The 20,757-nt window shown below is 35.9% G+C and overlaps 2 protein-coding genes across 3 annotated transcripts; one reads left to right on the forward strand and one right to left on the reverse strand.

Annotated features, from left to right (window-relative positions):
• The first annotated feature begins 840 nt into the window (after window positions 1-840).
• Window positions 841-8,322, forward strand: LOC110864850 (DExH-box ATP-dependent RNA helicase DExH6). Its single transcript, XM_022114014.2, has 14 exons — window positions 841-1,202; window positions 2,367-2,457; window positions 2,591-2,909; window positions 3,009-3,083; window positions 3,163-3,207; window positions 4,028-4,118; window positions 4,223-4,281; window positions 4,380-4,541; window positions 4,786-4,838; window positions 4,949-4,982; window positions 5,091-5,180; window positions 5,277-6,290; window positions 6,658-7,731; window positions 7,806-8,322. The coding sequence occupies exons 1-14, from the start codon at window positions 1,052-1,054 to the stop codon at window positions 8,160-8,162; spliced, it is 3,615 nt and encodes a 1,204-aa protein (XP_021969706.1). The 5' UTR covers window positions 841-1,051; the 3' UTR covers window positions 8,163-8,322.
• Window positions 8,323-8,471: 149 nt separating this feature from the next.
• LOC110864851 (heat shock 70 kDa protein 17) lies at window positions 8,472-15,849 on the reverse strand. Of its 2 annotated transcripts, XM_022114015.2 has the most exons (14): window positions 14,836-15,849; window positions 13,815-14,047; window positions 13,187-13,346; window positions 12,715-12,960; window positions 12,215-12,351; window positions 11,792-12,131; window positions 11,541-11,702; window positions 11,380-11,454; window positions 10,497-10,597; window positions 10,358-10,427; window positions 10,179-10,235; window positions 10,043-10,104; window positions 9,687-9,759; window positions 8,472-8,903 (listed from the first exon to the last, which is right to left on the reverse strand). In XM_022114015.2, exons 1-14 carry the CDS (start codon window positions 15,628-15,630, stop codon window positions 8,694-8,696), a joined length of 2,721 nt encoding a protein of 906 aa, XP_021969707.1. In that variant the 5' UTR covers window positions 15,631-15,849; the 3' UTR covers window positions 8,472-8,693. The 2 variants fall into 2 exon arrangements, 1 of the variants encoding a protein (XP_021969707.1); XR_004860210.1 differs by lacking the exons at window positions 8,472-8,903; window positions 9,687-9,759 and having other exon boundaries at window positions 10,083-10,104; window positions 10,358-10,419; window positions 14,836-15,670.
• Between the last annotated feature and the right edge of the window lie 4,908 nt (window positions 15,850-20,757).

Genomic DNA, 20,757 nt, shown 5'->3' on the forward strand with positions numbered 1-20,757 from the left:
CTTGTTTATTCCGAAATAACATGGTTAATAAAATTTTACTTGAGTGTGCATAAGTTTTGCTTCTTTTAAAATTTTCATGATATTAACTTTGTAAATTCAATAACATAGACATACAATCCATAGAACCTTTCATCAAAATTGTAACTATTGCTACAAACATACGTTTCACAAAGTAATACCAAGGCTAAAATAATCTGAACTTGCATTAAAATTCGTCTTTGCGAGTATTTATCAGTCATGAAGTATCACCTAATTTTACCTTGCAAAGTTTTTAATCAGCTAGTATATCCAAACGTATTAAAATAAGACGTATTACTTTCTTTCGTTAAGTTGATAACCAAAGGACTATGTTACAAAGTATAAGTATAATGGTAAGAGCATCTACAACGATGCCTACGTGGCACAATCCAAACTTCCAAACCAAAATCAAACCATTTCCAAACTTCCCCCGTGTGGCTCTCGTGCGCTTGCTTTTTCCCGAATCCAAACCCATTCCAAACGACGTAGTGGACTCAACACACACACAAACAATATTAATTTAATAATAAAAAGTGGGTGTTTAAAATATCAAGTCATTAGCGTACAGAAAAACGAGTGTTTATTGTTTGAAATATAATAGTGACAGCTAACGTGACGTATGGTATATAAAAAACTGTAGCATTACATATGCTCTCTCTAATTAGTAATTGTTAATTTTCTTGCAGTTATGATAATCATTATACAAGTCTTGTTGTTAAATCATGACTTTAGATAAATTAAAAAAAAAAAAAAAATCTGCAAAAAAAAGATAAATAAAAACGAAATTAACTCAACTATTTAAAAGTAGTTACTCATCATGACAACTTTGAAAACAGGACACACCACCCCTCCCTGTGATATGTTTATGTGGTAGATTCAGAACCAAAAATAGGGTTTCAATTTTCAAACCTACAAATTGAGGACGCAAACACACTCCAATCGGGTCCAATTCCACACAAAACAACTGCAATTTCACACCCACATTCGCCCCATACATCTTCCAATTAACAAGATTCAACATTCACGAAGAAAAATGATGCCAAATTCATCCACCAAAAAAAGGCGAAACAGAGGCGGAGGTCAACACCAACAACAGCAGCGGCAGCAACCGGTTGCGGTTGCGGAGGGTACCCGGATTCATATTCGACGAACCCTTGAAGAGTTTAGGGCTTCTGATGAAGATGGTAAGATAGTGTGATTGATTCACAAGAATCTTGCTTTACTTATTTTAATTAATTTAGGCTGATTGTTTAATTTGGTTGTTAATGATTCATATTAAGGTGTTTTTTTTTTTTTTTTTAAATTCTGTTCTGTTTGGAGTTAGAATTAAGATTTGAATGATGTTATTAACATGCTTTAGATCAATTTAGTGGTTTTTGGACCTTTTGGTAGAATTTACATACAAATCATTAGAAAAAACAAGATACTAGAAAACTATGAGAAAACCAATTTTACACAAGATTGTTTTTAATTCTTATTATATGATACTATTATTCGTAGAAATTAAGAAAATTATGTACATGGACGAGCTATGTAGCTCGTGAACCACGTATATACACACATACCTAGTATGTGTACCTTCACAAGCTACAAATATGTATGGGCGAAGCTTTTAAGAGGCGGGAGGGGGCGGTCGACCCCCCGAACTTTGCGCTCAGTAGTGGAGAGTATGTAGTTTTCGTATAGAAATTTTTGGGTATATACGTTTTCGACCCCCCAGTTTTATAGAAATTTTTAGGTCGGTGACTCCCCCCCCCCCCCCCCCCCCCCGGTCGAAAATCTCAAGCTTCACCACTAAATTGTAGCTCATCAATCCACATATATCTGTTAATATTTCTTTTTTCTTTCTACAGTACTAACCTTTCACTTAAAAGAAAGAAAAGTAAAAATAAAAAAATTGATTGGTTGGTAGTAGTTTTCTCGGTTTTCAAGTTTTTAATGGTTTTCTAATGAACCTAACCCGTCTGCCACATGTATGCTCCTGCTCTTCTTTTAAAGTTATAAAAAAAGTTCTTTGCTTGATAAGTGATGTTACCATCTTTTGAGTTTCCAGTTATATCTTGTTATGGTTTTGCACTTATTTTGGGGATGGTTGATGGGAGTAGGTATTTGTATTCTTACGGTTGTTTAGGTTGTGCATATGATGTAGCGTTTTCTTCGAAAGCCGTCTGTCCCTCAAATGGACAACAATGAGACATTATGAATTTATGATATAAGTTATTTTTTTACGTGCTTGTTTTTTTTTTTTTTTTTTTTTGCTATAATGTTTGACCGCATAGTGTATTTGCTATTAATGTTACTTACTACATGGTTGAAATTCATGAAGCATCCGTGTTTTATGATTTCAGTGTACACATTTGAAGCCAACCTTACAAACTTTGAACGTGCTGAGGTGCACAAGTTGTGCAGAAAAATGGGTATGAAGTCGGCAAGCTCCGGGTGAGTATTGTTCGTTGTGTATCAAAACAAATTTTAAAGCTTTTCTCAGATTTGTTTTATATACATAGTTCACTTGTTTGATTGTTAATAACTTAATTTAACGATAGTCTCTAATAAACCGGATATTGTTTAGGTCTAAAACGGGGAATAATAGGCGTGTTTCAGTTTACAAGTTCAAGAAAAAGTCAAACGATACAAAGGAGAAGTCAAATCTCACATCTTTTACATTTTCAGAAGAGGGGAAAACAGTTTTAAGAGATTTTTTCTCTCATTATCCACCTGGTGATCATCGGGAGGCTGAAAATATTTCAGCCACATCTAGTAAAAATACCGATAACACACGAACAAAAACAGACGATATTCTCAGCAAACCTTTGATGAAAAAGGCAGAAATTGCAAAGAAGGTTGAATCACTTGTTGCCAGATCGCAATCGGACGTCAAGTTAAAACAGGTGTTCTGAACTGCTGATGTCGTTTTCAACGCAAGAAGCTTTCTTCTAATTATCAACATGAATTGCATTATATATATTATATGTATTTTTACCTTGCAGATTACTGAAGATAGGTTTAAACTTCCAATTGCATCCTTTAAAGACATGATTACATCAACTATAGAATCTAATCAGGTTTCACAATTCGGTTTTATATTTTTATTTTGTTGGATATTGAAGACGAAAATAATCTTTTTTTTGTGCTTTGCTTCAGGTGGTCCTCATATCTGGTGAAACCGGTTGTGGAAAGACAACGCAGGTTAGGATCCGTTTTCCTACAAATAGATCACCGAGCTTTGTAAAATAACAATAAACTAGTATTACCCCCCCCCCCCCCCTCTCCTGCGGCGGTGGCGAAAGTTAAAGTAACTCGAACTTATACCGTTAAATATTTGACCCGACTCGTTTTTGAACAAAAGTTACGTCAAAACATAGACCAATTGAAAACGCACATGAAAATAAGCACGAAAAAGTATTATATTTGATGACCTGACTCATTACCAAGAAAATTTACATCAAAACGTAAACCAACTTGGATTTATAACCAAACGTACTTAAAAATAAGCACGTAAGAAAATAATGTTTTTTACGTTAAAGAATGGTACCACACATTGTGGCGGAGTCGAAACGTAAAGTAACTCGAATTTGTACCGCCTGGCGAAATCATATTATATTTGACCCGACTCGTTTCCGAACAATACGTATACCAACCAAAAAACGTACATAAAAATAAGCATGAAAACGTATTATATTTGACCCACGTACATAAAATAAACACGGAAAACTCGAGGGATCAAAATGATATTTTACAAAGTTTTTAGAAAGTTGACGGGGTGTAAGTGGCAATGCTAAAAGTTGAAGGGTTGAATACACAAAAAAAAAACATTGGATGGCATTTTTGTAAATTTAACAAAGAATAACAATAAAATAATAGATGTTGTGCCTTAGGTACTATTCCTAAGACACCCTCTTTTGTTATAATAATATTATGTGACTTTTTTTGTTTAAATTTTTAAAATTTCTATAATTTATAATAAATTTTGGTGCAACTATGTAATTAATAATAAATTTTGGTCCAGGTACCTCAATATTTGCTGGATTCTATGTGGAGTAAAGGCGATGCATGTAAAATAGTCTGCACCCAACCACGGAGAATCTCTGCAATATCAGGTATCGATCTTCCGGTTTTATCTGTACACTTGTATCCTTACAAAACATCCAGTAAATTGTTTTTGTAACTCTGTAAAGTTTATCTAATGTTATGTTCTTTGTAGTGGCTGAAAGAATATCGTTTGAAAGAGGTGAAAATATCGGAGAGAGTGTTGGATACAAGGTGTTTGTTGCTTTTTGTCGCACATCTTTCTTTTTATGTTATTGCATTTTTGTTTTATGTTCTTACATTTGTTTATTATATTATGGTGAAAACCCTAGATAAGGTTGGAGAACAAAGGTGGAAGACATTCATCCATTGTGTTTTGCACAAATGGGGTCTTGTTGAGGGTTTTAGTTAAAGCTGGCAACAGTAGGGCCGGTAAAGAAAAGTCAACAAAGATGGTCAAAGATGCATTTCCAGACATCACCCACATCATTGTGGTACAATTTTTTTTTTAATTACTGAAAGATAATTTGTTGTCATGTATTGAGGTTTTTTTTTAATAGTGTATTTCATCGTAGAGAATGAAATGAAAGTTTTAACAAATACATATTATTTTTAAGCACGTCATTTATAAATCTTTTAACGTGTGTAACTCGTTTATAAATTTTAATGCACTCTGCTTTTATTTTCACATTTTAACATTGTATAATATAATTGATATACCGCTACAAATTTTTGCAGGATGAAATTCATGAAAGGGACCGATTTTCTGATTTTATGCTGACAATCATCAGGTGTCTTTTACTTTAAACGTTTTTTACTTTAGCTTTGATCAACTCACACTCACATGTGTACACTCTTGTTCTAACTAAGCTGTTTTTTTTTTTTTTTTTTTTTTTTGTAGAGATATGCTTCCTTTGTACCCTCATCTACGTGTGGTTAGTACGAGTATCTTCCACTGTTCCTTAAATCTTTAAACTTTTATACTTCAAAGGAAACGGAAAAAGAAACTTTTTAAGTTATTGACCGAAATCTAATTTTGAAAGGTATTGATGAGTGCTACACTCGACGCGGAACGCTTTTCTCAGTACTTCGGAGGTTGCCCAATTATACGCGTTCCGGGGTTCACTTACGATGTATATTTCTTTTCTGTACCCTGATTTTGTTATATTTGGTATTTATAAATATAATTCTAATTTGCTATTGTGATGTTTGTTGCATTAATGTTATAGGTGAAAAAGCTCTATCTAGAGGATGTACTTTTGCTTTTGAAATCAAAGTCAACAAAAGTCGGTCATCGTGACGACCGCACTACAAAAACAAACATAGACGACGATTCGGAATTAACCGAAGATTATAAAGTTGCCCTTGATGAGGCTATTAATATAGCGTGGTCAAGTGACGAGATGGATTCCTTATTAGATATCGTTTCAGTTGGTGAAGGATTAAACGTTCTCAATTATCAGCATTCGGTGACAGGTGTCACACCATTAATGGTCTTTGCTAGAAAAGGAAGAGTCGGCGATATGTGCATGCTTCTTTCCTTCGGTGCCGATTGTCATTTACAAGACAACGAAGGAAAAACCGCACTTTCATGGGCAGAACACGAAAATCAGAAAGAAACTTCCGAGATTTTAAGAAAACATTTAAACAAAACATCAGTAGATCCAAAAGAAGAAAAACTTTTACTCGATCGGTATTTGCAAGATGTCGACCCAGAGTTAATTGACGTTATCCTCATAGAACAATTACTCAGAAAAATATGTACGGAATCCGAAGAAGGTGCTATACTCGTTTTTCTTCCGGGATGGGACGATATAAACAAAGCACGAGATAAGTTAACTTCAAGTAGTTTTTTTAAAGACACTTCTAAGTTTTTGATATTAGCGCTTCATTCTATGGTCCCGTCTTCAGAACAAAAGAAAGTTTTTAAAAGACCACCTCACGGTTGCAGAAAGATTATTCTTTCGACAAATATAGCGGAAACAGCTGTCACGATTGATGATGTTGTTTTTGTAATAGATAGTGGAAGAATGAAAGAAAAAAGTTACGACCCATATAATAAAGTTTCGACCTTACAGTCTTCTTGGATTTCGAAAGCAAGTGCAAAGCAGCGGGAAGGACGGGCAGGGCGGTGCCAAGCTGGAATATGTTACCATCTTTATTCGAAACTTCGGGCAGCTTCACTGCTTGAGTTTCAAGTGCCCGAGATCAAAAGAACGCCTATTGAAGAACTATGTTTGCAGGTAATCATCATCTCTAACATGTATAATTAGTTTTAGAGTAAAATGCCATTTTCGTCTGGCCAGTTTTGCAACATTCGTCCAAATGTTTGGTTTTCTGCATCTGGATCCAAAAGGTGAAAAAGACCGAATTGCCCTTTAAGTTAACAAAAAAGACAGATACCCTTGACTTAACGGAGAAAAATGGATGGAGTTAACGAGCTGGATGAAAATGACAAGATTTCAAACCTTTTGGATCCAGATGCGGAAAAACCTTTGGAAGAAAGTCGAAAAACTGGCCAAACCTCTGGGAAGAAAATGGCATTTTCATACAGAAATGTTGTTCCTTGAATTTTTATTATGAAGTAAATATATAATATTCCTAATATAGGTGAAGCTTCTTGACCCAAGTTGCAAAATAGAAGATTTCTTGAAAAAAACATTAGACCCCCCGGTCTCCGAATCGATTCAAAATGCAATCACTATTCTTCAAGATATCGGAGCCTTATCACCAGATGAAGAACTCACTGAGCTCGGGGAGAAACTTGGTTCGATTCCCGTTCACCCGTTAACAAGCAAGATGCTCCTTTTTGCTATATCAATGAACTGCCTTGACCCGGCTTTGACTTTAGCTTGTGCAAATGACTATCGAGACCCGTTCACCCTCCCTATGTTACCTAACGATAAAAAGAAAGCGACCGCTGCTAAATGTGAGTTGGCTTCTTTATATGGCAGCCATGGTGATCAACTAGCGGTAATAGCAGCCTTTGAATGCTGGAAAAACGCCAAACAGAAGGGTCAAGAAGCGCGGTTTTGTTCTCAGTATTTTGTATCCGGTGGTGTTATGAATATGTTATTCGGAATGCGTAAGCAACTTCAACATGAACTATATAGGAACGGGTTTATTCCGGAAAATTCATCTAGGTTTAGTGAAAATTCTCATGATATTGGTATAATTCATGCGGTTCTTGTTGCGGGTTTGTATCCGATGGTGGGAAGATTACATCCACCTAGAAAGAACGCGAAACGGATTGTTATAGAGAATGCTAACGATGATAAGGTTCGGCTGCACCCTCATTCGGTTAATTCTAGGTTAAGTTTTAAGAAAAAAGACGTCAACCCTTTGGTGATTTATGATGAAATAACACGTGATGACGGGGGTTTGAATATTAAGAATTGTAGTATTATCGGCCCGCTTCCTGTATTATTGCTAGCAACGGAGATTGCGGTTGCTCCTCTTGATGATGAGGATGATGATAGTGAAGATGATGACGAGACGGTTTATGAAGATAGTGATGAAGACGGTAATGGTAACGATGAAAGATGTGACGATAAAATTATGTCGAATCCGGAGAATGTGGTTAAAGTTATTGCCGACAGGTGGCTTTGTTTCGAGTCAACGGCTCTTGACGTTGCTCAGATTTATTGTTTGAGAGAAAGATTGTCTGCTGCAGTCATGTTTAAGGTACTTGTTTTGATCTCTTTTTATTATCGCATGTTGGATTTGTGTTTTAAAACCGATTTTTTAATATTGTGCAGATCACACACCCTGGAAAAGATCTTCCTGAACTACTTGCTGCCTCTATACATGCAATAGCCAATGTGTTATCTTACGATGGACTTTCTGGGATTAACGGGCCATTGGAATCGGTTGACTCGTTGACTTCAATGGTTCGAGAGACTAATATTGGCCAGCCAGGGGCAGTGAGGGGATCAAATAACTTTCTTAGATCACTTTTATCGAACGGTTCACAACACTACTCCCAGAAACAAGGGGTAGGGTTCAAACATCAGGTTCATCGTCAATATAATTCGGCACCACAAAACCGACATCAAAATCAGGGGAACGGGTCTAATGCTCCGAAGGGTGAAACTCACAAACGCCATCGAGCTTGAAAGTGTTTTGATGGTTAAGTAGTATAGTACAAGTCAATATCAATGAAAGCTCTATATTGTTGTGATGTGATCTTTAATGTTGTAAGATTTTCTTACTTTTTTGAAACTCAGTATTATGTTATCAGTTATAAATCCAAATTAATAGCCAAAATTGCATCAATATATAGAAAATGTTTTAATGGTTTAGTATAGTTGTAAATCAATATGCATAAAAAATTTCCTTATTGTTATAAGATTTTCTTACTTTTTTTAAAATTCAGTATTTTGTTATCAGTTATAAACCCAAAGTAACAATTAACAACCAAAAAATGCATCAATATATACTAACATTATACATCACAATATCAGAAATTGTTGAGGGTACAAAAATTGATACCTGGAAATGGGACAAAAACAGACCCAAATAATGGAATATGCAAAAAAACTGTCTGAATGATTTTATGATATATATATATATTAGTTTAACTACCTCTCCCCTATCTTTCCTATAGAAACCAGAATCTAACCACTCATTTTGTATGTTAGGTTAACTCACAGCTCATCATGTTCGGTTGATTCCCCAACTGTTTCCTGTTGTTTGGAATCGTTATTGTCATCTTTAGAGGAACTATAACTTTTTGACTCGTCTGTTTGACTCTCGGTTGGTTTCTCGACTGTTTCCTCTTGTTTGGAATCATTATTCTTCACAGTTGGTTTCTCGACTTTTGGTTTTGGCTTCGGGATTCGATTTGTGCTTGATACCTGGTAATTATTATATGACAGTCACTTGTCAGCAAAGAAGAAGGAAAAAAAAGGTGGAAAAAACAAAAATAATTAATATAAAAACTAAAGGTGGCCAAATAGTCGGGTTATAAAAAGCAACTTTTTGTTACGGGTCAAAAGAGGTTGGCCAGGCCCATAGTTGTTAATAGCGGCTATAGCGACCGCTATAGCACGCTATGTAGCCATGCGACCACGTGTCGCTATATGGGTCTTAGCCATCAATAGCTAACTTAGCGACAGTTAGGTTTTTTTTTTAATGTTAATATCAATTAGATATAGCTATAAAATAGCTGGATTTATAGGTTTTTGTTAAATATACATGTAAAATAGCATATATACAAGGGTATTTTGATGTAACATACATATAAAAATTTTCAAAATTCTTTTTCTAGTGTAATCGATATTTAGAAAATAGCTGTCGCTATTTATCGCTATTCGCTACGTAGCCTATAGGTGCCTTGTCGCTATTCGCTATCGACAACTATAGCCAGGCCAGATCACCTCTATCAATAATTTATGAGGTTTCACTTTGAAAATACACTTTGGCCACTTTCGACCGATTATTCCTTTTACGCGTACCACTTTGGAGATAAAACAGGATGTTAGTCAACTATTTAGAAAATAGCTGTCGCTATTCGCTACGTAGCCTATAGGTGCCTTGTCGCTATGTCGCTATTTGCTATTGACAACTATGGCCAGGCCAGATCACCTCTGGTTGAGAGGAAAGACAGAAAGAAATATTCATAAGATATTCAAACATACCTTGTCTTTAAGATCTAGCAGCTTGTCCATAACCTCTTGAGAAGTATAAGCAGGGGTGCTGGATGCAGATAACCTGTTAAGGGAATTTTGATTTTAAACAATTAGGGGTGTAGAAGCACGAATAACACTGTTTATGTAATGTTCACCGATACGAATACAGGTCTTTTCAAGCATATCTTGTAAGAAGAACGCTACATTTTATATAAAAAGAGCCTGATTTTTTCTTACTATTATATTTCTAAATTAACATATGTTTCACCATTTGAGTTTTTTGTACAGATCGACACTTTTAAGGTCCAAAAAGGAAAAGGAAAGTAAAACATATAATATCATGTAAAGATTCATGTTGAACTCACTTTTGTTGCTCAGCCTCCTTGTCATCTAACCACTTTTTGAGATCATCTGCCTCGCGTAATACCTGAAAATGATTTCGTTGAGAATGATTAAAAAGGTCAACAACAGCAATGTTTGAAAAGTGCAAGAAATTCTCACCTGATCAATTTTCTCTTTTGAAATCCATGGTTTTTTCGATTCCCACCCACTAACAATCTGCATAAAAATCAAGTGATAGGTCATATGTTTTGCACCCAAAAGTTCATAAATTATAGACAGACGAGACATAACAATACGGGGTTCCACAACTTGAAACAACGTGATTGGATCTTATTTACCTCTTGCAGCTCACTGAAATACTGTTTAGCAGTTTCTGATGCTTCTGGCCTTGCTGTGAGCTCTTTGTATCTATAATATTTTGACGAATATAAGTTTCGTAATATGGAAATAGAAATAAAACTTGCGTTCATTGCACACCTGAAGAAAATAGGGTCGCCAATAGCTTTCAATTGGTCCAAGCGTTCTTGAAACTGAGTAGCTGAAGCATCTTCCCCATCAGTGTACAGCCAGTCTTGTACCTAAAAGAGTATATACATTAGTTGCTGATGACCAATGAACATTCATTTCGCCAACAAAAAAAGTCAACATATACTATATTTATAAGGGGGTTTATCTAATTATACTTGTAGTCTAGATAAGCATATATATTTACATACACGTGTGTATAGAACATAGTTATTGATAGCGAATTGCGGACGATAGCGACAAGCTACCTATACGCTACATAGCGACAACGATGAAATAGCGGGCGCTATTTTATGTTTAGCAACACACTAGGAGAAAATTTTAGAAATATTTTATATGTATTTTATATCCAAATAAGCTGTTTTGTACGCTGTTGTATATGTATGCTTAACAGAAAAAAAACTAAAATCCTGCTATTTTATACCTATTAAATCCCGCTATTGATATTAAAGCAATAAAAAACAAAAAACCTAAAATCCCGCTATTTGCCGCTATGGAGGCGCCAAAATCAAATAGCGACACATGTGTGCTACGCTACACTATTCACTTAGCGCTTGCTATGAGCGCTATTAATAACTATGGTATAGAAGAGAAATAAACTATCTTATTACCCCTTCTTTATAACCTAATTGGAGACTTTTACTCCCATCTCACAAGATGAATCTCCTTTTTTTCACAAGATTATCATTGGTCATTTTATGTATTAATTTCTTAAATTATCAAGAATTTTCCAAACACTTAAAACAACTGGTTATCTGACTATTACAACTTAAGTGGATTTCTACTATTATAATACATATACTGCACATGTGTGCATTGAGAGAGACAGACTGACCTCGTCAAGCTTTTCGATGAACGATTGGCGTTGCTCACTAGAAGAAACTTTTTGCAAATCATCCAAATAATCAAGCTGCCACATCACCACAGAATCAACACGAGAAACAAAAACTAATATGCACACACACACACACATAAATTTCAAACAGGAATTCAAACCTTTTCTTTGGTAGCATATATGTAACCTTCCAGATCATTCTTCAATTCTGCTGTCCTCCTCCTATCTGCATCCTTCGAATCTAGTGCATCCAATCTAAGTTTACCGTCATAAAGAGAATCTTCTGAGAGTGGTGCTACTGACCCCACACTCTTTTCAGAGATCTGCAGCAGTTGACAAAATATCCAAAAGTCAAAATCATCGAGATTGTTTTTCAGTGGGGTTGAATCTAGTAACTTCCCAGAAATCAAACCTTTAACGGTATTCTAAAAGTCCGTTTCTTTAGTTTCTTTTCTGTACCAAGATCTACACTATTTTGGTTATTTTCTGTGGAGTTGACCAAGTTGGTAGTCAAATCATCTTGATTGGGAACATCACTAGTTTCTGCTGAGTTGGTAGAATTGGCTTCAACCGTTTGGTTGAGGGGAGTAGAAGCATTAGTATTATTCAGAGTCTGATTCTTTTTCGGGACTTCCACCCATTCGGATATTTCGATGACAGCATCTGCACGATCCAAAGAAAGTATGCCACTTCTACTAAGAGAAAAATGAAGAGTTGCTTTGACAGGGGACGAAAGGTTGCGTGACATGTACCTAAAGAATTAAAGAATAAGAGATATAAAATTCAAAAAACATTTTATTAATATGAGATGAATATTTAAGTTTACAGTACTTACTTTTCACTAGCATCAGCAAGACCAGAGACTGCATATTTCGCAAATGTACGTGAGGTAACGCCAGGTGGCAAGAGATTCTCGTTCTCATATAAAAGTGAAACATCAAAATCCTTGTTGTGAGTGATTGACCGGTACATCTGTCAGATTTTTAAGATAAAACTATCACTAACAACTATTGGTAGCTTTCTTGTCGTCTGATAGTTTTTTTAAGATAAAACTATCACTAACAACTAATGGGTCAAACTAGTTTGGTTAAAACGGGTCAAAATGGGCCGGGCTGGATTGACCAGCAAACAGGTTTGTACACCTTCTATAAATATGTAATGCATTAACAAAAAGATTGAATGATGTATGTATTAAAGAATGACTTAGGACAACTTTAACCTGTTTGATCGTTTCACTTTTAGCTAACTTCTTTAAAAATTTGACCCGTTGGAGATAAACAGCAACCCAAATCGATCCATTCATAAGTAAAAGAATAGAAATTGATCAATATTTACCTTGATGGGCAACTTCTTCAACCGTGGCACAAGTAATTGTGTGGTGGTTTCATCTTTTACAAGTTCAGGACCATCTAGATCCATCATAAATCCATACATAGAACCATCAATCATACCAAGCTTACGGTTCAATTTTATTCCATCACTAAGATTTGCAGCATGTAACGAAGCACCTAGAACTGTAGCCTCATCTGCATCTAGATGTCTATCAACATCACTCTTCCCAAGAAACTCTTGAAGCTTAGCCTGTGAATCACACATTAATTAATAATTAATGAATAATAATAATAATAAAAGAAAGATAGCTATTGCAACGAGATCAAGACCTCTCATCATTCCCAAACAAGTGAGGATACCTCACGAAGGGTTTTGCAAAAAAAATATATATAATGTTAATAACAGAAATTATAAAAAGATCTACGGCCTACAACTATTATGTGTATGATAGAATGGAACAGAAATAGCAAAATACCTGCAACTTTGGTACTCGAGTGCCACCTCCAATCAACTCAAAAGCATATATTTCATCAGCCTTCAAACCTGAGTGCTTAAGCAACTCTTTCACAGGGATAATAGATCTTTCCCACAGATCTTCACACATCTCTTCAAACTTCTGACGAGTTATTGTGCTCCTGGATACAAAATCATAAATGATACATGAGAATAATATAATGTCCAGCGAGTTAACAAAACTTTCATAAATAATGATGTGGCACAACCCCGCGTCACGTCACCATTTCAGCATAGAAGATTATTTGCATACAATGGTAAGCTAGTGGAAGTATGTTACATACATTGGGAAAAGAAACAATTTTTTCTTACATACTATGACAAAAAGGTGAAAGTAAGTTACTCCAATTAAAAACTATCATTGGATTAAAGGCCATCATCACAGATTTCATAGGAAGAACGCGAGTGGAAGTATGTTACATACATTGGGAAAAAGAAGCATTTTTTTCTTACATACTATGACAAAAAGGTGAAAGTAAGTTACTCCAATAAAAAACTATCATTGGATTAAAGGCCATCATCACAGATTTCATAGGAAGAACACAAATGCCTAAAATATGAAGAACCAAGAAAAGATGTGTGGCATGTACCTAAAATCACGGTCATCAAGAAGTGATTCAACTGATATTGGTGCTGCAGTATTTGCACTAAGAATTTCTTTTGTACGCTTAACCTGCTTCTTCAGCTTGGCCATTGCTTTGGGAAACTGCCTCACATCAATCCCATTTCCAACCTGTTTGTTGAACTCATCAGCAAAGTATTCCACTAACCGCATTTCCATATTTTGACCACCAAGCTCAGGGTCCCATCTAACATCTTTGACCTGCATCACACATGTGTTATCAAGCAATATCATGATAGTACTAATACACCAAAAGTTTTGAATCCTCATAAACCATAACATGATATAGGTAACTACTAGAAAATTGAGGATTAGGCATCCAATTCACAAGGAACACATGTGTTTGGTGTCAATGGTTTGGGTGGCAACTAAGGTTTCAGTTGGCCACTTGGCTGGGTCAATGGTTTGGGTGGCAACTAAGGTCTCAGTTTTATTAACAGTTCTCTTCACTATTCTCGGCAATTGTTTGGTATTTGCATTATCAGTATAGTTTAATACTGTCAATTGGAGGAAATCTCAGTAATGAGTCTCTGGGTTGGATGAGTCTCATCTTATTGGTAGTGGTTTCGTATTTTCACTCCGGTTGTAGGTGTTGGTTAAGTTACTCCCAACCAAATTCCTGCCTATTTAGCTAATGCATAACGTCTCAGTATGTTCAAGCTTTTCACTTAAACAAAAAATATGATCCTAGTAAAAAAATCAATTACTTATGTTAGGCATAAATTTAATGGAGTAGTCAACTGATTAAATCGTCTCCAATGCATTACAATTGGTTAAACTTTGCTTGCATATGATTCAAGTTTTGCCAATCATACACCTAACAATCTGTAAACCAGGGTAGAATCCTAGTGCAGTTTAGCGTGTGAACTAAGAAGCCCTATTATCTAAACAATTATACCAAGTCTAACACATAATATATACTACAAGTCACCAATTAATAAATCAACACATATAGTATAAATGATCAACATAATGCCGAACGTCAGTACCTGAAACTGATTAACCGAAACCGTCTTCCCATACTCCTTCGTATTATACGCCGAGAAATAAACAAGAGCAGCATAAGTGCTACTAGATCCCATATCATAAAAAACAACATATCTCGAACCATTAGAAAAATCCTTATCAATCCCATACTGCAGCGCAGCACCTGAATGCTCATTAACAAGAGCCAACACATTCAATCCAGCCAATTCAGCTGCCTGAAGCAGCCCCTTCCTCTCCACCTGTCCAAAATACGGAGGCACCGTAACCACCGCATCCTTCACCATCACCTTACTATGAAACTCCGCTAATCTCATACCATAACCTAAAACCATCGCCGTCAACTCCTCCGGCGAATACACCGTCACACCGTCATCAATCTTAATCCCCACACCGCCTCTAGAATCTTCCACCACATCGAACGGCAAATAATACGAATCTAGAAACTTCTTCACATAATCAAACGGTTTTCCGATTAAATCACGAACCTGAGAGTATACCTTATTAGGATACCTAGCCACAAGTCCGGCTGCTTCTTCTCCAATCAGCCGATCGTTAGCGTGAAACGCGACCAGTGCTGGCGATTTCCGTTTACTCATCTCGTTAATGGCGATAGATATCGGAGATTGACCTGGTTTCAGATTCACAACTGCTACTTTTATCCATTCGGAGCCTAGATCGATGCTCGAAACCGCTGATTGTGACGGAATTGAGTTTAATAACAGCAAAAACGAGATTAGACCTAATTTGAACAGCATTTTGTGCATTTGAGGACGATAATTTGATGAATGTGTGTTCATATTGTTTACAAACCCTAGATGCGTCTGTGAATCTGAAAGTGAGATTGAATTTGGAGTTGCAGAGAAGAGTTTAAGAAGGTTTTAGCGTAATTGATACTTAGTGACGTGTCAGGTTGACTCAACGTGGTCAGTGGTAGTTCTGCCTATAAGAGGTTGCCACGTAGGCGAAAGTGCCACGTGGTGGTTTTTGGTCTCTCTGATGCGTTGTTCTTGAGTCAAAGATCATCAAATATTCCTATTCAGTTGTTTCTGTTTATAGGTTTTGAATTATATAAAAGGCTAAAAGATGATTAAATTCCTATTCAGTTGTTTCTGTTTATAGGTTTTGAATTTTTTTTTTATTTCTAATTTTTTTTTTTTTGTTTCTGAATTTGAATTTGAATTATATAAAAGGCTAAAAGATGATTAAGAATTGGAATTTCTGAAATGCAGTTGTTATTTTACAGCTAAAATCGTCCCTAACTTTGGTCACTTTTAAAATTAAGCCTAAAAATGAAACATTTTGTGGTTAGACTCATAAGTTTTTATTTTTGTTGTCATTTCTATTCAAATCATTAATTCATTAAAATATATCATTAACTTTGACAATTTCCAAATCTCATGGACGATTTTGACAATTTACCCATTTATTTTTTTTATTTTTTATTTTTTCTTTTAATCTTAATTTACCCATTTATTCTTTTATTTTTTAATTTTTCTTTTAATCTTTAAACAAAAAACAAAAGTATAATTATAAATAATATATATATACACACACACATTTGTATATACACACTTATTTTTTTTTTACCTTTAAAACAAAAAATGAAAAATTAACCATAATAAATATATACGGTCAGGATATACTCGAGGGACTAAAAATGTGAAAAAGGAGAATGATTTGGCCACTGGAGGTCCCTTGCAGACCGCAACACTTAAACCCTTGTGGTTCGCAAGGATGTTTAAACCTGTTGCGCGTCTGTGGTCCGCAGGGGTGCGCTGACAGCAAACAGCAAGCTGGCAGCAGCCTGCTTGCTCTTGTGCCACCTCTCTCACGATTCTTGCCACCTGATCTCACCTTGGTAAAACCTGGAGTGACACTAATCTCATTCTTAACACCTCTTATAGCACTTGTCATGATCTTAACACTTTAATATTAGTATAAATAAGACTAGAACCTCAGTTGTTCATCACATCTTCACACTTCACTTCTAAAATATCTTTTGAGCTGGTTTCTGCTTATAAGAAGTCTCCATCTCTGAGTCTAAGCATTTCTTCAAATCCTAGTAAGTATTCTCTTTAGTCATTTTCAGATTTAGTTGAATTTTATCCGAAAGTCAAGCAGTTTGATTTTTGCTTTGACTTTCGGTTCTGACCATTTTGATCAAGTCAAAGTTCAATTAAAATTTCCCACGTGATCATTATAACATAAGGTATAATTCTCTGCAATTATATCCCGTTATCACCACATTCAAGTGGATCAAGTGACGAGTCAAACGTGTATTAATAAAAGTCAAACGCGGCTTTATGCAATTTGCGACAAATGAACTTCTTAATATTATAACAAAGTGTTTTGACACCAAAACAATTTATATACCACTATTAAATATATTTTGACATGTCAGACTTGTCACGAACCCCTTTGACCACCCAAACTTGTATTTACGCGCACGAATACTTAAAATGACATAAACCATATAAACTAGTCGTATCAGGTCAAACATTTTCAAAACCTTTACCGTATCATACGAGACTCCTCACTCGTATGAGTATAAACCACATTCTATACGGTCAATGCTTAATCTAGAGGAACCAAGCATAATTCTACGTTAACGGGTCAAAGTCAAAAGACTTACCAATGACCCGTAGACATTCTAACGGATAATAATCATGTTAATTCGGACTATAGAGCCCTCCAGATAATCACACCTAAGTGAATCTATCTACTATAATAAAAAACCAACTTTTGGACACGTGTTATTCATTAAAGGTATTCTCAAATTTATACTTATCTTATATTAACTAAATAAATAATAAATTAATATTAAATCTCATCATACTTTAATAAAATATTATCCTTAAATCTAAATTGTTAATTTAATATATTTTTAAAACAGGTACCTCTCTTTCCTACTTATCTTATATTAAATATATAAATAATAAATTAATATTAAATGTTATCCTAATTTATTAAAAATATAACTGTTTTATCATTTGGCATACAAAATTATATTTATTTAACAAGTGTAAAATGCGGTGTTTTGAAAAATATAACTTTTTTTTTATTGTTTACTATACAAAGTTACATTTATATAACCCGTGTAATACACGAAGTTTTTAAAGATATAACTTTTTATCATTTGCTATGTAAAATTAGATTTATTCAACACGTGTAATACACAGAGTTTTTAAGGATATAATGTTTTTATTATTTGGTAGATTTTCAACCCAACTATACACGGGGTTTTTAAAGATACGACGTTTTTAGTATTTGATATACAAAATTACATTTATTTAATATGTGTAATACACATGGTTTTTAAAGATATATCTCTTTTTTAGATCATACGGGGTTTTTAAGGATGTAATTTTTTTAATTATTTGGTAGATTTATTCAACCCGATTATACATGGGTTTTTTTAAAGATACGACGTTTTTAGTATTTAGTATACAAAATTACATTTATTTAATCTGTGTAATACACATGGTTTTTAAAAATATAACTTTTTTTATTATTTGATATATAAAATTACATTTATTTAACCCGTACAATATACGGGGTTTATAAAAATATAACTTTTTATTATTTAATATATAAAATTATATTTATTCAACCCGTGGAATACAGAGGGTTCTAACCTAGTATACTTTGAATAAGACTTTGCTACGAGAACCAAATACTTTTAGTCACTTTTTAATTAAAACTTGGGATGTGGCATATGCTACTTGGTAGGATATCGCAAATGGGCAAATGCTTACAGATGTTGGTATTCGTTTTAATCCGTTTTGCTTGATTAACATATTAAACATTTGTGGGTTAATACTACCGCATCCGGGCGTCCCGATTCATTTAATGGTAATGGCCTTTAATTGCAGGGTGTAGGCATGCACCTGACAGACACAAATATTTTGGTGTGTATATTGATCAAATACCGGTTCCCGAATGTACGACAAGCCTTAAATTCGGTAACAAAAAATTATCCCAGTGATTATTGAATAAAAATCTTTTTAAAATGTGTCGGTTAATAGTATTTATCAGTGAACATTGACTTATTTTTAATGATTAACCTTAGGTGACGAACCTCAATAGTATGCTGGATTCGGTTCGGCCATAACGCTTTGAAATTTACGACTCCGTGGCTAAAGACATATGATGTCTAAAGTCCCTTTTCATTTCGATCCTGCCTTGTGAAATATTTGTACCGAGCACAACGCTATAAATTTTATTTAATATTGTCAAGTTTTATACTTGTACTTTATTATTTTTTCTTCCGTTGCTAATTGTGATATATATTGTTATCCGACCTGATGAAACAATGGTTAACCGGGCAGGGTTAACTCACTGGTCTCGTCAAGAAGGGTTAATCCCTTCCTCTCGAGGATCGCTGGCTGGTCACCGGTGGGTTGATCTCCTGCACAAGGAAACAAACCGTGACTCGTAACAAGGAGGATGGGGTGGGGGGTGCTCCTTGTTACCACTCTCCGGCGTGAGAATCAGTAGTCTGCTTGGGAAGCAAAGTATGATGGTAGTAGTAGTGAGAGAGTTGTGAAGAGATACCTCAAACCTGGTTTAGGGTTGGTATTTATAGCCGAGGAATGAAGGAGGAGGTAGATGGATAGACTGACGGCATACTGCACCTTTGCAGGTGTGTCAGACATGTCGGCCGGGAGGCGACGCCACGTCAGTCTGCTGCTTACGTAGTCCTGATAGGCGGCTGCCATTGGTGCTACTTGCTCTGTGGTGTCAGTCCCACTTGATGAGTAGACAGGGTGCGGTGCAAGCCGCATCGCTGTCTGCGGTAACTGTAGATGTTCCCGCGTCCTACTCTTCTGATCAAGAAATACGCGAGATGCGGTGCCAGGCCGCATCGTCGGCCGTGGTGACTGTTGCTGTTATCCAGCTTCTCTGTATTGATAGAAGTGTTCACTGGATGTGATGCCAGGCCGCATCGCTGTGAATACTTCCGTTTTCATACACCAGATGCGGTGTCAGCCGCATCGCTATACCGTTCTCATATTCCAGGTAAGTCCTCCTCCATCACTGGACAGATTGGATTCAACCACTGTGTCGATGCGTTCCCGCACGGACATAAGTAGGCTGTTAGCTAGTGGGGGTTTTGATAAGGGTAATGGTCACTCGCGGTCGATGTTGACGCGAGATCTGGGACCATACCCCTTCAAGTCCCCCTAGTCTAGTGTTGCTGCCATATGCAAGTTGCATGTGGGAGGAGTACTGGACTATGGTGTTTAAAAGGTAGTTTGGAGTCTGGAGAAGATCCTAGGCCATGTAGATGGTCTTTGCTCTTTGTAAATCAAGCTGGAGATCTGGAAGGGTCATTTGATGCCTCTTCCGTACCGGTGAGAATGTTTCGTCTGATGCGAAATTCTCAGCCTCGGGTTGGGTGCCACCTGTTGGTGTGTCGAACCAACCTTGAGACCTTGCCGGGCGGATGCACAAACTTCGAACCAATCTCTGAGATGGTGGTTGAAGGTGTGCACAAACTTCGAACCAACCTTTGAGGTGGTGAATGAAGAAGAGAGTTGTCTTCTGTCATGATTGGACATCGAATGATGATCCCTTTTGTGGGGTGTTCATGTTCTTCCAATTAGCTCTCTAGTAACCGCACATCCTTTGCGGTTACCTCGTTGCTTGACATTGTTGGCCACGGTTGTGGGAACCATGTTGGGTACTTGCGTCATTGTTGGCCATGTTTGGTCGAACAATGTGAATCTGGATAATGGTCAAATAAACATAGTCATAGGCATGGTAATGCCCACCCTTGTTTATTCTATCCGTCTTACAAGTAGGGTAACAAAGTCATAAGCAGACTTGTTACCGCTGTTCGGCCGCTTGCTGTTCGACGAGATCTCGTATGATAATTGGGGATCTCGTCCGCATCTCTTCCTTATGTAACACCTCGAAATTTT

The sequence above is a fragment of the Helianthus annuus genome, chromosome 6, assembly GCF_002127325.2.
Source record: "Helianthus annuus cultivar XRQ/B chromosome 6, HanXRQr2.0-SUNRISE, whole genome shotgun sequence".
Classification (NCBI taxonomy): domain Eukaryota; kingdom Viridiplantae; phylum Streptophyta; class Magnoliopsida; order Asterales; family Asteraceae; genus Helianthus; species Helianthus annuus.

Excerpts from the sequence above, each read along its gene's own strand:
- LOC110864850 (XM_022114014.2), top strand. The coding sequence starts at position 1,052 with ATGATGCCAAATTCATCCACCAAAAAAAGGCGAAACAGAGGCGGAGGT. Across the intron at positions 1,203-2,366 it reads TAGGGCTTCTGATGAAGATG|TGTACACATTTGAAGCCAAC; the intron begins GTAAGATAGTGT and ends TTATGATTTCAG. Across the intron at positions 3,084-3,162 it reads CAACTATAGAATCTAATCAG|GTGGTCCTCATATCTGGTGA; the intron begins GTTTCACAATTC and ends GCTTTGCTTCAG.
- LOC110864851 (XM_022114015.2), bottom strand. The coding sequence starts at position 15,630 with ATGAACACACATTCATCAAATTATCGTCCTCAAATGCACAAAATGCTG. Across the intron at positions 13,347-13,814 it reads CTTGATGACCGTGATTTTAG|GAGCACAATAACTCGTCAGA; the intron begins GTACATGCCACA and ends TTTTGTATCCAG. Across the intron at positions 10,105-10,178 it reads CAAAAGAGAAAATTGATCAG|GTATTACGCGAGGCAGATGA; the intron begins GTGAGAATTTCT and ends AATCATTTTCAG.